This window comes from Ambystoma mexicanum, chromosome 4p (assembly GCF_040938575.1).
Source record: "Ambystoma mexicanum isolate Mex_15411 chromosome 4p, UKY_AmexF1_1, whole genome shotgun sequence".
NCBI classification, from domain to species: domain Eukaryota; kingdom Metazoa; phylum Chordata; class Amphibia; order Caudata; family Ambystomatidae; genus Ambystoma; species Ambystoma mexicanum.
In genome coordinates, this window is record NC_090927.1 from 1,046,519,965 (window position 1) to 1,046,537,421 (window position 17,457).

The following is a 17,457-nucleotide window of genomic DNA, read 5'->3' on the forward strand; positions in this document are numbered from 1 at the left end:
GTACTTCACTCTGTACATGAAAACAAAAACTAGCACTCCCACCTCCAAATTGGTCACTGCTATGGGAATCTATCACAAGATGAGGAATACGTGGGAGGACACAATCCATTCGAAGTTACTTACCAACTGTAACGTTCTTTCGACTAGATGTTCCTCCCACGTATTACTCATCGACCCTCCCAGCCTACCCCGCAGCATAGTTTATATTTTCTTACAATTTCCTCTCACGATGGGCCTGTCAGTCACAGCATACGCCTAGATGTTCCACGAGTATTTCCTCGAAAAAACAGAACTGAAGCCAACGGGCGCGGCTCAAGCCATTTATACCATCGGTGACGTCGACACGGCACGGAGCCCGTCGAGGGACATTCGACGCCACGACCTCGAGCACAGCGCCCTCTGCCGTAAAAATGTTCCCGATGCAGCGAAGCTGGCGAAACGATTTATCACAAGATGAGGAATACATGGGAGGAACATCCAGTCTAAAGAACGTTACAGTTGGTAAGTAACTTGTTCTTCTTGGCACATCCTTTCAGTTTCATTTAGAAATCGAACAAGCAAGTTAATGAGAGATAAGTTGCTACCTCACATAAGTCGTGACCACAGTAGATCTTTTGAAAATTCTGAGGTAAAGCTATACAGTTCTTTCTCAAAACACTTTATTCTGTTTGAACTCAAAGAGTGACAGTCTACAATCCAGTGTCTTAGATTCTCTACCACAGAATTATCTTTACAAAAGCAGCACGTCGCAGCTAAGCCAGCCCTGCCTGGATCACTAGCGTACCAGTTCCTTATGCGTTTATAAGTATGAATTTGATTCAACCTAAATCTCATATATACCGTGCTGGACTTCGGGGAGGGAAAGCATTTTAAGTAAGGTTGAAGCTGACCTAACCTATGGGGGAAATTTGCATATTTTCGGTATGTGGAGTAGTTATTTAAAGATTCAATAGTGATTCTCCAATCATCCCTGAATAACTTGGCCTTAAGTGCATCAGGATTGCATTTGTGCTCCAGCACATTCAAGTCTATTTTGTCCAGTAATTTGTCCATATTGTCCTGAAATCCTTTCCTAGACTGGACAGAACCCTGTGACATGAACTGATTCAAGTCCATGTACAATGAGTTACATGGAGGGCACAAAAACCTAAAATATGACAACTGTCTCCATTCAAATCTAGCTTGCAACGATGTTAAGGTTAATTCCTGACTGATAATACCATTCGGCACTGCCAGGGCAAGTCCCATCACCTTTTTCCAGATGGTCTTCTGTATTACATTCAGGCAGGCACCTAGGTCTACGGAAGCCATATCTTGCCCATAGGTGCCGGTGCAATAGTCCAGTTTAAACAAAAGAGTGGTAAGAGATGTTGAAAGGAAGGAGGTGCCTGATTTTCCTAATATTCAGGAGGTTAAGGCTAACTGCTGTATTTATGCATTATCAGTGGTTATTCAGAGATGACATTCAGGTGACTGTTACACAAGGGAAAAACGTTTTAACAAGTGATATTATCTACTTGAACGATGAGATTAAAAGAACAATAGCTTCCACTAAAGTTAGGAAAGCCTGGGTCCGGATGGTATGTACCCAGAGATCTTTACATGTCTACACGAATGGTGGGTCCCTATTATCTTCAAAGTATTCAACGCAATCTGTAAAATGGGTATGCTCCCGGAATCATGGAAGCACAGCCTGATAGTCCCAATATGTAAAAAAGGTTGAATTAACGACCTTCAGTGTTATGCGCCCATTTCCTTACTGGATGCATCTTATAAATAAAATCATTGCAAAAATGTTTTGCTGTCCGGAATAGAAAAGTGGGCACAGGACAACTCATTGCTGACTCTCTACCAGGCAGGTTTCCGACCTGGAAAAGGCATTTTATTCAGTGGGCTGTAGAATACTGTGGAGAAAATTATATTAGGTAGATATGCCAGAATGGCTCTTGAATGTGGTGCAACTATGTTACAAAGACACCCCTGCCTCAGTCCGTTTAAAGAGAGATGGCAGCTGCACAGTCTCCTTCCTCAGCAGCAGAGGGGTCAAGCAGGGTTCTCCACTGGCCCCTCTGCTGTTTATTTAGTTTTTAACCGACTTTGATCAAAATAAATCGGGGAGTAAAGTTTGCCCACCCCAATTGAAATCTTTCCTATATAGCATGCTTTTGTACTCTGATGATGCCATCACATTGAATCTAACTCCAGCCGGTCTGTAACATGACATAAGCTGAAGAATAACTGAACTCGCACAAGCTGAAAATAAACAAGCTTAGAACAAAGAGTGATGTGTTTTGGGAGGAAGGGCAACACATATAATTGGTTGCCAGATGAAACTAACATAGAGGTGGTGAAAGAATACCCACATTTGAGGTTAACGTTCACATGCAACAGGGAGTTGTCTAGTCATGTAAAATAAACAGCAGCAAAAACCGCCCTCAAAGCCAAAACCAGAGATTGTATTATATGTACAAAGCCATTACGGCTAGACAAATGCCTGGAGGTATAAAAAGCAAAAGTCTGAACCATGACTGTATGGTAGCGAAATTTGGGGTAATACTAAATGTCCTGAACTGGATATTGTGCAACAAATGTTTTTAAGACAGTTGACCTTCCACCAGTAACGCTGAACGGCGCATTAAAACTGGAATTAGGGATCTCGACCATTCACCAAGAGGCAAATTCCAGATTCCTAACTTACTTTTTGAAGACCACCTTGCCTCCTCCCCCCACCAATATGAATGTAAACATCGGAATGTTAGAAATGATGACAGGTCAGGCAGGTATAAGCCCCACCACTCCCCCACCAATATGAATGTAAACATCAGAATATTAGAAATGGTGACAGGTCAGGTGGGGATAGAATGCAAGTGGTGTGGTGCAATGCAGCAATTAGTCTGTTAAAGACCTGGTCGCTTAAGGATATATATGAGATAAACCGCTTTCCTAATCAAAACAGGAAGAAAATTAAAATGAGAGCAGATGCTTGGGGAAGGAAATTAGAAAGACAAAAAAAGCGGATGATTATGGAAGGAAATTAGACAAAAAAATAATAATCTTTCCTCGCTCACATATTTAGAACATCAGCTGTGTGAGATGAATCTGATGATGTCATCATTCCTTTCCTGGTGGTAGCCTCTCACCACGTGGCCAAGGGATGGCAGCCGCTACCTGATCCTGACCCTGGGGGTGGCTAGATTGAGGGAGGAACACATGGGGGAGGCAACCCTCAGGGGGGTGACACAACATCATTGGATGAGACATGGTATCCCCCTTTTCCTTTTAGGGATACCCCCTACATTCCTCATGCCTTGATGGCATATTGCGATGGCTTACTTGAACTACCCAGTGGACCTACTGTTGACACCTTCCAATGTTCTGTACAGAAAATGCCAAGAACTGGCAATCATTCCCATACATGTAAGTACTGGGGCAAGGAGGCTGAATGGAACAATGAGGATCAGTAAGGACGAGAAGCACAGGATGTGCTCTAGTGGTTACGAGCAGATTATAGGTGCCGGCACATTTTAAAACACGAACCAGCTTGAAGAAGGGAGACGCTGTCTGAGGAGGTTTTGCCCTCTTTGTGCTGACCGATGGACTGTCGAGCTGAAGAGAGGACTGTAGAGTAGGGGTGTCACGTTATTAGTTTTATGGCGGTACGATAACCTTGCCAAATGACGGTATATCATGGTTATCGCGGTATAGCTGGTGGAGTTAACTAATTTTAACAAATATTTTCTTTAAAAGGTCATAAATTGTCGGATTTATCATCACAAACAAAACCAGGCACCCAGGGCCAGAATTGGGCTTTTCAACATATTTTCCACTGAAATGCCGCCCCTTGCTTCCACTAAACAACACAAACCCACGTCTGGAGAGGAGAAGGGGGGGAGCCCTGCTGTGACAGGCAAAGCAAACTTAATAGCTTTTCTTAAGTGGTCATTAGGGGTTTAGCTCCCCCACTGGCTACTGGTGACGGTGAACATGTTGCCATCTTGATAATCTGTATGCCACAGATCAATGGAGGCTGATTGTGGCACTTGTGCGCATACACACACACACGCACGCACGCACGCACGCACGCTCGCTCGCTCTCTTTACGTTACAGCCTTTAGTTTACTTGCGGGCCAAAAGATGTTCAGTAATCACGGACATGTTACCCTTTGGAATACCCGCAGAGATTAGTGAATTTCGCGGTGTGACATATTGTATGTAAATTCAATGATAGAACCAGGGAAATCCCCCATTGTCCTATGTTTAGAAAACATTATCCATTATAAATATATAAACCCCAAAGCTGCAACCCAAAGTAAATCCTTTTCCTTCTTGGCACTGTATTTATTCTTCCTATTGCTAACATATTGATTTTTGTGTCAGGCACGTGTGGTTTACGGAATGGCATTAAAAACTGCTCCAACTGAAACTACTTTGCCTTTTTGCATTTGAAGTTCTTTAACTTACCATTAAGTCAATGCTTTTTAGTTAACTTACGAATACGCAGGCAAGATTTTCCAGCTGTATCTGAACTTGTCTCTGCACATATTTAGCTGATCCTCCAGGAATCTAAGGCGACTGCAGAATTGGTCTTTCATGGCGCCCACTCGTTGATCGCCTTGAATGAAAGAGTGACTAGCGAAGTGTTATAATGCACATTTTGAGCAATGAGCTTGCTGCTCAGTCACAGGTCCTCGTTTTGAAAATTGGCCTCGACTTGCATTTTTTTGCAACCACATGGCACGGGCATCATGGCCCCTCGCTGCGACAAAGTTTGTTTTGATAACTCTTTATCCCATTAAAGGGAGAAAAGTCACTTGTGTGGTCTGAAAGCCCATGTCATTGTGTTTCTTTTGTCAAAATGTCATAGCCAACACAGACACACCGAAAGGTTGCATAGTGATCTAATCACTATAGCTTGTTTACCATCTGTCTGGTGTATTATGAAGGTCTGGTGTTTGAGTCACCACTGACCATGTAATCCTAACGGGACATCGTTCAGTGGGCGCTGGTGATTTCTTTCTTGATTCTTGTAATACATGTTCATTTACCTTCTTAAAGATAGTGGCAAAAAAATAATAAACTTTGAAAATGACAAAGTTAAAATACATGTCGGCACAAATATGGCCTAGACCACCACCTCACCACAGCCCCATCATTACAGTTTTCCCCAGGTCTGACCGCATTAGGATCCGTGTGATGCGAGTTCAGAGGGATGAATGCTTTCATGCGTGGTGTCACAAATTGAGAATAGACCCAAGAAATATTTCACCCCCATTGCTCTGGATACTTCAAATTGAAAGTAGAATCTGTTCTGCCAGCTTGAGTCCAGTGCCATATGCAGAAGGCAGGTGGGTGAAGGATCAAGCGAAGCAACAACTCTAGTGCCAATGTGCAAATCTACATAGAGGACAGCAGGTAGGGGGTCAAGTTTATTTACTAGCAGAAAACACTGATAGGCCCAATGTTCACACAGTCTACAGCAGGGTCGGACTGGGGCAAACAATTGCCTCGGGCACCAACATAAAAGTGGCCCACAGTTGCAAATGGGAATTCATTCCTTTTGGAACACTGTTTGAATAGTATCCAAGGGGGAGCTTTTTGATAAAATGTGATGCAAATTGAACATTTAAAAGAATATGTATTCAGCAACAGTGGTCAGAACTATTAGCTGCATAGTGAAGTCCGTCATCAAACTGGCCCACTTTGGCCAAAAAAGTACCCCACTTTGACCCAAAAAACTGGCCCACAGAAGCATTTCGCGTTTTTGGTTCGGCCATGGGCCTATTGCCCTAAAGGCCAGTCCATGCATCAGAAGGGCATCCAGTTCATTCCCCCCTTTGAATTCTGGGATGTGCAGTTCCCCATCTTTCAAATAGTTGGCAAAACTACAAATCCCAGAATTCTAAGCTAAAACAGAACTGGATGGCCATCTGATCCATGACCATGAGAAAGTTAAGTTCCTTAAATCTAAACCTTGGGGAGAGTAATTCGATATGGATGACTTCACTCGCCGTCCCTTTTTTTTACATTTTTTTTTAACAATTTGCACAGCCAGAGCAAGAGCTGTTCCAATGTGTGTTTGCTCAGTGCAGTAGGACCTTAACTTACTGAACTTAGGGCACATGATGCCGGGCCAGGCTGAATGGATACATTTCTGCTCCTGCTGGCTGAGTGGTTGCTAAGCAAAGTGCTCCTGGCTCCTCTGTTTTGCAAGTCACTGAACATTTTATTACATTTGTTTACATATGAACAAAAGGAAAAATAAAATGCTCACTTTCAGTTCAGGCCCTCAGCTAACCCTCGTGATGTCCTTGTGGTCTTGTTAATTGCAAATTGAAAATCGGGACAATCGCCATAGAAGATCTGACCTGTAGAGCGGAGCAGCATGACTATGTGAAAATGTTAAAAATCTGTATGTTGCCTTTCAAATAAATAATGCCTGAAACAAAATAACTTTGTTCTAGTTTGCCCATGAAATCCAGGTCTGGCAGAGTATATGAACTGGAGACTCCGGTATGCTTATAGAGACAGTTGGTCAGCTCATCGTTATCAGCTTTGCATGGGGAACACAAAGGTTCAGGCACTGGGCAGCTTTCAACACAATTTGCACAAAGTCGGCTGATCTTTGACCCGACTCTACTGATCACAGAGAAAGAGCGGTCACAGCAGCAGAGCTGCATTTACTAATGTGGCCTCATTTTCCCTATGCTCTTATCTACCAAACAAGGCCACCCTTGGCAGACAGCACATCCAACAGTGCAAGTCCAAGACTGTGCAGCACTTTTTTACTGCAGCCTTTCCAAATCCTATTGAAAAGCACACTTAACGGTATAAACGGTATACCGGTATAAACAATGTGACGGTTATTATTGTTCAATTAAGTTGTTTACGGTATCTTTAATGGCATACCGTTATACCGTTACATCCCTACTGTGGAGCCAGCTATCTTGGGAAGAAGGCCATTAATTCATTAATTAGAGAGAGGTATTTTATTCAAAACAAGAACTAAACACATAGGTTCTGTAAAATTAGACATACATAATTATTGAACAAATATAACGTGAGTTATTTGATGTCAGATAGTAGTAGTGATGACCTTTTATGCTTTTCTTTCCTGTATTTTGTCCTTTTAATGTTTTGTCTAATTCAACTGTTGTGTCCTGTGCTTTACATGTTTTTTGTAACTTATACCTTTAAGAATTATTGTATTACTGGTCTGTTTGTTTAAACATGTATATATTGTGCTTTTATGATTTCATGCTTAATTGATTATCAGAATAAAGTTTACTGGATGAAGTGAATGAGGGATATTGGTCATTCATGTGCTTAGGCATAATTAGCAGTACAACATTGTAAACCCGATAGGACAGTGCCTGGTAATACAATCTTCTATTAATGTTTTGCTAAATAAATCAAACACTGCATCAAAAAAAATCTTTCAGCTTCCCCAGAGGATACCAGTATTACCCATTATCATAAAAATAGATATCATTCTTTATCTTGGTTGGGTCCTGTTTGTGTGGTCTGCAAAGTAAATGTTAGTGTAGCCTCCTTGCAATAAGTGAATCGCTGTATCGCCTCCTCACTCACTAGTCTCCATTTTCTAAATACCAAGTCATTTCTGTTACTCGACATTTACATCCTTGTACTTGTGTGTTCAATGTTGGGGCAAATAGATATCTTTCCTCCCAAATGTAGATACATATATAGTAGTACTTCAAGTACATGCACAATCACATAAACATCATAACTGGTTCTGCAGTGAATAAAGTGTTCAATTTTGATACTTTGGTTATTGCCATATCTAGAGATGGTTATATTATTGAGAGCATGAGGATCACTATTATAAGCTCCTCATTCATAAACAACGGGTTTAAGTATTGGAAGCCAAGCAGTGTTGACATTTTTTAATGAGCTAAGATGAGTAGGAGACAACTTGTCTCGTACGGATTTAGCTATTTTGTGTAATACATGGCTTATCATTGATATAATTATTGAGATTGTTGTCTAACTTCAAGACATGCCAGTGCTTCTTGTTGAGCAATTGGTAAAGACCATCACTCTGTGCTGAGTAACGAGTACTAAATGCAACCTATTCTGGTTTTGCACGATGACTGTGTGTTAACATCTCCGGTTTACGTTTTGTTTACGTTTTGTTTTTTGGCTGCCAAGGTAGTTTTACTCATAAAAGTGGGCTCATATGCCCTTTCAAGAAATCTTTTGAAGATGATTCCATCTTCATATTGGTAATTACAATCTGTATTAAAATTCTATATAACCTTTATGAATTCCCTTACTGGAGTTTGATCAATAAAATGTTAGATGGCAACAGTTAGCATACATAATATAGTTACTCTCAGTTGGTTTCCTATAAGTTTAGGTCTCAACTTTGTTGTTTACAATGAAAATATCCATGCCCAAAACAGTAATATGGTCCTTGTCATAGGTGAGTATACATTCTATGTGATAATTATTTTTGTTCAATCTGTTTGTATAATCTAATTGATGTTGTTCTGTGCCTTGTCATACCATAAAGATAGCATCTGTATAGAGCAACCATTTACCAATATTGGACATCTGGGGGTAATGATGCGGTTAACAGTCAATTAACATACATACAGTATACCAAGGCACAGTATATTGGAGGGAGTTAGAAACAAACTCAATATAAGTGAGACATTAAAACTATCCACATCCAGGGATAACATATAAAAGGCCTACATCTTCCAGAGACTTAAGTTCACCATTGACAGTTTTGAGTTGCCTATAAACCCTGATCAAACCCATAAATTGAGACTTCCTCACTAGGTCTCGAATTTCGTGTTTGAGGCAGAGAGTAAGGGATTTACATAATGTAGCTCTAGCGGAAGCCACGTTAATGATAAAATCACAAATAAGTGGCTTGAACCCATCCAAAACATATTCAAAGGTAGAAACAGTGCCCTTGTCCTTGGAGAAAAAGAGCTTAATGTTATTGCCGAAGGACTCAACCAGTACAGGGTCTCTGAAAAACATGTAATTCATCTTCCATTATTTGTTTTTGAAAGTGATACTAAATCCTGGGTGAAATAAAAGTATAATAGGTGTAAGGTGTGAGACAGGGTTAGGGGTGATGTCACTTGAAACAATGGGCCAGCATTTTCATGGAAGTACATTCTCCACTTTACCCCCCAAACTCTGGATTTGCAGCACGATATAACCTCTCATGATACATCCATTGAAAATCCCCAGGGCGCTCTATGCACTCCAAAAATGGGGATTTACACAATTTTACCACCACTCGTAATCCCATGGTAATGTCACAGGACCAATTAGCGGCAACAGCGACAGTTTGCCGGCAGTACTGGAATTTTACTACTGGATTCCTGCCAAACCTGTGATGAGGCCCCTATGCGTTGCAGTACAGACCTCGAGGTGAGAAATACAACAGTCCAAGAATAAAGCTTGCGAACCTTGAAAAAATGAATAGCCGCACCCTGAAGTATAAAGGTGTCAATTAACTTCAACCATATAACGGTCTGTCATTTATTTCATCAATGCTCAAGATGTGGCAACCTTTATCGTTCTGTTCAATCTGGTCCTATCTAACTGAGGGTCCATGGCCACATAGAAATCACCCCCAGTTTCGGTTCCTCAGAACAAAATGTAGCTGCTCCGCAGAATCCTATTTGAAAAATTTGGATGTGATTATTATTAGGAGCATAAGCCGAAAAGATTGTTACGGTTTGGGTACCATGTCGGAGCTCGAAAGCATACAACCCAGATCATCTCTCAACATCTCTTCTACTGCATTCTCTGACTTATGATCAACGAGGATGACCACACCTCATTTTCTTTCTTTATAAGAGCAGAAGTATTGTTTTGGCATCCATTTAAGTTGTAAACAGTGTTGAATTTCTCGCAGTCTCTTGTAGTAGCGCTACATTGGATTTCAGATTCCCTAAATGCATTCAAAATAGTTTTATCGTTCACTCACAGATTTGATCCCTGGACATTCATGCAAGAATCCTAAGAAAACATTTTCATTAGGGTGTATGAAACAAATGAGCAATAATACATGGTCCCACAAAATCGACAATAATCAAGTGTGCTATGAAACTCTCTGCCCCGCTCAGCAAATGCCCAGTCGGCATGCATTTGAAAGATTGACCGAGCCAGCCTACAGCAATTGGCATGAATCAAGAACTTAACCTACCACAAGATAAGTAGAGAAATGGTAGCAAAGAAGTAATACTTTTGATGCATATTATTCCCAAATCCAATAACTGTGGCTTGGGAGGCCCAATTAGGAATTGATGTCCTCAGTGGCGGAAAGAGGCTGCTTTTCACTCACAGAGACAGGAAGCTGACTGGTACATGGACAGCCCCCCCAGTTGAAAGTGATTGTGCATATCCCCCCGTGAGAGCAGACAAAAAAAAAAACATGGTAAATTGCACTCTGTCTACATGTAGAAATAAAGGCAACAACGTAACCCTAATTGCGAACGAAGAAAAAGGACTCCCAACAATGCCTAATTCAAATCATGCCAGTTCCGAATCCAATCTTTTTTCCCTCCTTTCATGAGAACGGTGTCTTCCCTATCAGAGTTTCCTCTTTCTTTGCGGTTCCAGTAGACGCGTCAGCGGGTTGTGGAACTGCCTAAGTATCCTCCTGCTCTCCCACGTCACTTCTGAGCTGCAGCCTCTGCCACCGATGTAGCGTGGTTCTGTTCACCTTGGAAAGAGAAAAGGAACTAGAAGCCCCATCTATAGGTCATGTCAAAATTTTGCAGCTAAGCTGTAATTTGCTAATGTTACGTCCCTTCTGGACCATACTCTGTGCCAAATTCGGAAAGGCAAGTGTTGCTGCCCCTGAAGGAAACAGATGGTTCCTCCTTGCCGTCACCATAATGAGCTCCTTGAAATACATTTTTGGGATCACATCCACGGTGTGGCCTTTTTTTCTATAGAAAATGAAAAAAAAGCCAATCCGGTCTGTCTAACTGGACCTCAGCTGGCCTTTTCCGAAGAATCTGTAAATAAGGAGGGTGTTTCGAATCCTCTATCTCAGGAGGAAGGCTAGGATATTATTACGACAAAAACAATTCTCTGAGTGCTCAGTCTTGTCTGGCTGGCAATTTATATTGCTTTTCCTGGGCTGCTACTCTCTGGGCTAGTATGGATTTTTCATGGAACTTATCAGATAGGTCTGTTTTAACTTCATTCATTCTCTTCTCTATCTCAAGCACATTGCTTTCCAGAGAAGAAATTGAAGAGGTCAATTCATGTTTGCTTTAAAGTGTGTCGTGTCTCAGTTCCTGGACCATATACACAAGACTATGATCCTCCTTGGAACTGCAGACACCAGTATTGGCTGTTTACCTTCAATCAGTGCCCCAAGTCCTCCCACACAAGAAATAACTGTGGAATATTCCTCAATGTCCAGAAGGCTTCTTTAATTTGCAAATGTTCCAGAGGATTCTTCCTGCCCCAATAAACTGCCATAGAGTTAATCTGGTCATCGCTCTCTTCCCTTACCACTGGGAATATGGCAAAAGGCCTATGTTGGCTTTTCTTCTTTTATTTTATCTGGATGCTTCAAATAGTTCATGCTGCAGTCTGTCTCCTGCTTCAACTCAAGAGAAAGAACCGTATATTTTCTGCCTTAACCGCCCTGTATTGGCTGCCTGGGCTACAGCAACACATTGTCAAAATAAACCCCTATGCATCATTCACTCTTGGCCAGATTCTCAAAACGTGTTTTGCCGCAAGTGAGGAGTTACGCCAAGCATCTCTTCACTTGTGCCCCAAAAGGTAGAAGCCCAATTTACAGAGGGAATGAGAATGACCCATTTTTCACCCTTTGGCCATTCACAAACTGGATGCGCCTTAAAATTCCCAGAAACGAGGAACCCCCCTGCGGTCAGAGGTGGACTGAGAACCAAAAGAGGCCCTTGAAATAATGTTCAAAGTGGCCCCATATTACACATTTTCAGCATGCCCAACCCTTTTCCCATAGGAAAATTTGGGAATACCACACAAGAGGCCCAGGGTGCAGAGGCCTACCGGAAAATCTCCAGAGATCCCTATAGGCCAGTCCACCCCTGCCTGCGGTGCCTTTTCAGCGGGTGGTGGGGGGTGCAAATCATGACCCAGCCATTTCTGACTGTCATGATTTTATTTTGAAGTGTGACAGCCGCATCTTAAACCCCAGCTGCCATACTAGTATTTCCATCACACAAACAGGATGCTAATGCTTTTTTCTTTTTTAGTCATTTCACCAACACAGGCCCTTCAATGGCCCGTCTCAGAGCGATGTGCTCCCAGCTACCACTTGGTTGCTGGCAGCCTGTTATTCATTATCTTTCTGCTATAGTCCAGCCCTCCCAGAAATGGTCAGGCCACCTTTCAGGATAAGGTGACCTGAGCATTTCTCCAAATGGCACAAATGAAATAAATACATTCTCTGCACTCAGTTGCGCTACTTTTTGAAAAGCTGGCCCTATATATTCCACAGGTAAGCCCACCTTTACTCCTCTTCAGATTGTAATATTAGACTTCAACGAGAGGCCTATGTCCCTTTCATACATGATATGTACTACTCTCCTTTACAGAGCATGCGCTGGTCAGTGAGCCTTTGTGGTTGCCACCTTAAGACTCTGGAACTGCATCCCTCCGCCTAACAGGACCATCCCCAACTGTCCGGCATTTTGAAAGTTATTGAAGGCCTGGCACCTCTGGCAACCTTAATAAAACGTACTACACTGATTGGCCTCCTCACAGCCCTGATTCTTCTTGGAATAACTTCAAGAGGTCACATTGGTTGGGCCCATAAGAGGGTTCAAAATTGCTGGGAGCTATTTATCTCCTGGATAGTGCTCAGAGGAGCCTGGTTAGCTTGACACCAACAGATACCAAGAGATACATTTGGTTTCCCAAGCCAATCGGTGGCGTACAAATATACCCATCTGACATTAACTATGTGTCTGGGAATTTGCATGAAAGTTGCAATAATAAACCTCTACAAGAGATGTAAAAAATGAATGGTCTTGGGTACTTTACACAAAGCTATGGTTGCATCTCAATTGTTGGAGTTAGATTTGTTGCGTACTGTTCTGCAGGATCAGCAGAAAGTGAGAAAGGTTGCTTCGCAGAAAAAGGATTGGCAGCAGAGATAAAAAGGTAGTGGCCATAAAGAGATGGTAACTGATTAATTCAGTAATGGATGTAGTGGCGTTATGAAGCAGCGGTATAGATAGGTAATGCCTAAACGAGAGGTAGCAGCAAGAAAGAAGCGCTGACACAAAAGCAATGTAAAAGAAATAAAAGGGCAAACGATTTAAAGCAAACGTAAAAGGTGGAGACATGTAGCAACATGGCAAGAGACAGCGAATTCAACAGAAACAGCAAATGAGTCCAAGACATAGCAAGACAGCAATAGAAAGAGGGGTTCAAGGAATGTGCATTTCTGGGTGCATGCCACAGTCTGACAAAAAAGCCAGCTCTGCCATACTTGAGACACACCATTCCCAAGGCTGGACTTTAGTGACTCCTGGGTCACAATGAGTAACTCCTGGTCAGAGGAACATCCTGACACTCAGAAGCTACTTCCAGCTCCTGCTCCATGATTTCCAATGTCAACCTCTGATATAATAATAACAATATGTTTAACTTGGGAGTGGCAGGACGTTTTCTCAAGAAACATGACTCAACATCCACAGAAAGTAACTACACCTGGAATAGTGAGATGGGCATAATTAAGGAATTTCTCATTCCTGTTTCTCTCAAGTGCCAAATTATAGAGAGATAAGTGGCGTTCCAGCCATTTTTAATCTGTAAAAAGAGGAAAATACTCCCAACAAATAGTTGGAAGCAGCAGACCCAGTAGTTCTCTGCCACGTACCTATGTACACAAAGCTCCACATATATGTTAGGATCCGTGGTAGCAGCAGAGCAGTGTTACCAGAAGTAGCTCTAATATTTTTACTGCTGGAACTTAAAAAATAAGCTTCAAGATAAAAATGCATGTTTTATTAGCATGACTTACTAGGTGCAAAGAAGTATGGATTACAAAAGATCATTATTTTAGAGTTAAAGGCACAGTTGTACCTTCCTAAAAAATAGTACAATTGAATTGACAAGTATTGTTTTACCGCCTAAACAATCATTTTAGTCCCAATGCAAAAAAATAGGTAGTAAAATACCCCCACTTCAAAATTGTAACTGGAACACTGCTCAGGAGTGACAAGTAAGTGTGTAATAATAAACAATGTTGGGGCTCATTACGAGTTTCCCGGTTTCTAGTGGTAAAAACCCCAGAATACCGGCAAGTGGATTTACCAATACCAGCACTCTGTCGGTGGAATGTCCACTGGATTACGAGTGGTGGTAGTCCCCATTTCATGGAGTCCCATTGGACTCCGTGGGGGACTTTTCCGGTGACACTGGCGAATTTTGCTGGTAACGTGGCGGAATGACCTCCAACTCTTAGCAGTAGGTCCATCCGCCACCTTACCTGCAAACTCATAGTGGACTGGTGCGGTAATGTGCCGGTATCCGTTAATACTGGCACGTTATTACTGTACCGGCCAACTCGTAATGAGTCCCATGTCTATTAATATTTCGTCTTGAACTCTATTTTCAAAAATTGTGTTGGGTTATTCCTCCTGTTTAAACATTCCAAAGTGGTCAAACTGCACAGTGTATGTTTGCTAATTAAGATGTTATGTTAGGCTTATTTATAAAGCGCACTTACTCCCGAAGGCAACATGGCCCTGGAAGGATTGATTTAATTCAGGGATTAGTTGAAAGAGAAATGTTTGTGATGAACCCACCCTAAGCATTGTTGCTGGTAAAGTGTCACAGCAGTCACAACGAAATCGTGTTCTTACATTCTTCCTCTTTGATCAGCATTGAGTTGTAATCCTGGATTCTTGATGTTCTTCCAGGTCCTTCGGAAACAGCTGGAGGAGGTCAAGCAGGAGGAATCCTCTATGCTCGGCAAACACCAAGAGGTGGAAATGGAGCTCGCAGCTGCTCGAGACCGTCTACAGCAACAAGCCACGGAGCTTGTACTGAAAGCCAGTACGTCTACTCGCATCACTGCACTCACATTCTGAGAAACCGCAGCTCACGCCCTCTAAACCCCTCCCCCTTTTATTCAGCAGTCGCCATCTCCACATTTCGCCTCAATATCCCTCTCCCTGTCTGTTGAATGGAATGGTGTGCTACCGTGTGCATAAAGGAATTCCTTGTATGCAGACAATTTCCTAATACATGTGTGCATTAGGTATTAGTCTTTTTACCGCACAAAGCTCACTGCTGATTTTTACTGAGTTTTTGCCGCAAAATGCAGGGTGTAAGTTTGGGAGAGGCATTATAGGGAGGGTGGTGGGCCTGTACTGGGAGGTGCTGGGCGTTTCCCCTGCATTCTTGACGTAAACATTTTGGCAAAATATTTGCAGTAAAACAATACACAATGAAATATTGTGAGGTAAAAACACAATGAACTGGCCAAGGATTTCAAGAACAGCGTGTGGTAGAACGTTTTGAATTGCCCTAGAATGTTTTCTCTCAGATTATTTGAATAGTGCCATGCTGGCGGAAAAACACTGCATTGATTCGGTTGACACGTTACTATAACCCCCGAACACATTTTGGGCTGTACACCCAAGAAAACGAGTATCCACATAGGGGATGAATGAAAACGAAATTACGAGGAGTAACCCTCATTTACTCTTTTTTTTTTTTTTACAGGAGTAAATTGGGATTAAGTCAGAGTTACTCCTAGTAACTTCTTTGTCGATCCGATAGTCTCGGTCCAGAAGCAAGTCACCAGCGCACCACCTTTTTCATCCGAACCCAAACTTGATCTCGGTTGACTTAATAAGTCTCTTTCCTGAGTGCCAGGCAGGTTAGCGCTAACATGTGAAAAACCACATAGCTCTTAAGAGGAAGAGACCGTAGAGCAGAACAGTGCATAGTGATTCAGCAGCACTCCAGTAAAATGAATTGGAATTATATAGACAAATATGAGAAAGATGTGGGGAAGAAATGCTGGTGCTCTTGGTGGCAGCTGGCCAAATGACCTCAGGCTAAAACAACTGGAAACAGTGGTAAGGAAAATGAGTCTTGTTCAATAGTGCACTGTCTGTGTCCCTCCCTCCCCCCACCATGTTGCAAATGTGGTTAGGAAGGGGTTTTTAAACCTTAAAATATTGAAGAGTATATTCCCTTTCTCTCCTTTTCTGGAACAGTACAAGCGGTTATTTATTTGTTGCTATCTGACCTTGGTCATGAAGTAGCATGTTCCTAGCCCCTTCTACTACTTTAAGCAGCATCTAGAAAGAGTTCAGAATTCTGGGGCCTGATTTCTACTTCACATCGCTGTTTTGCACACCTCTTGTTTTTGTATTGTATTTGTATGAGGAACGAGATTTCAACTTCGATCAGAAATAGCTTAACATAACACATTTACAGATGGTGGAGGAATTCCCAGAAGAATGCTTGCGCAATAGCACAAACATGAAACCTTGTGTTGAACTAGTTTATAAGGAAGTCAACAAAGTGGAACATAGAGCCGGGACAAAGCAGAACAAACAAAAACATATATAAGACAGTGCTCTAACCTAAAGAGGAGTACCGTACAAATATGCACAATTACATTATTATTTTATTGGGTAGCCATGGAGGTAGAGGGCAGGGAGAGCTCCCTCTTTAGCAAGTGAGTGAAGTTTCAAACGAGCTTTGCAGGGACCGACAGTTGGGCTGGCATTCATTTTGATGGGCAACAGGATCCAGTGGAGTGGGTGAGTAGGGAGAAAGAAGGAAAGGCAGAGGAGGCTCAGGGGCATGGGACAATGAGGTTACATGCAGAGGGAGCGAGATGCTTAGTAAATAGGGGATACAGTCAGATAGGTACTGAGGAGCAAGGCCATTGATAGCTTTATGGACTAGATGAAGGAATTTGAAAAGGGAGGAGGGTTGTATGTTCTTACATGAACCCTTTTTTCCGATTTGTTTTTTCCCCAACTTTTTTTGTCGGACAAAAACCCATCGAACATTTTCACTTTTTCTTTTTGGGGGGTTCCCCCTCCAAGCCCCCATCCCCTATTATTTACTAGCTATTCCCCACCCCGGACCCTATAACTCCTTACCTCTGTCCCTGGATTTTTTTTGACAAAAAAATAGTCTGAAAAAACAAATCAGAAAGGAATGTGTGATGTAACAACGTTGTACCGGGAGAAGTTGTACATGGAAAGCCATCCAACATGGTGTGAGTAGGTAGGAATGGGTAATGATCTGCATGATTGTAGAAAGTACAGGTATCAAAGTTGAGATGTTCTAGCGGAATAAAGGAGTAGAGAGAAATACCAAGGAGCAAGCATGAGCAGTAGTAGAATTTGCTGAGCACGAGCGTGGAGATTAGAATGTTTGTAGAGTGATGAGTAAAAATTGACAAATTAGACGGTTAATACAAGC

At 42.1% G+C, this 17,457-nt stretch overlaps 1 protein-coding gene across 4 annotated transcripts in view; it reads left to right on the forward strand.

Annotated features, from left to right (window-relative positions):
* Positions 1-17,457, forward strand: part of FAM184A (family with sequence similarity 184 member A) — an 833,199-nt gene that overhangs the window by 305,569 nt on the left and 510,173 nt on the right. For all 4 annotated transcript variants that reach the window (XM_069606609.1, XM_069606608.1, XM_069606610.1 and 1 more), the window contains exon 3: positions 14,925-15,060. In XM_069606609.1, coding sequence (XP_069462710.1) covers positions 14,925-15,060 — 136 coding nt within the window. The remainder of the gene's footprint in view (positions 1-14,924; positions 15,061-17,457) is intronic.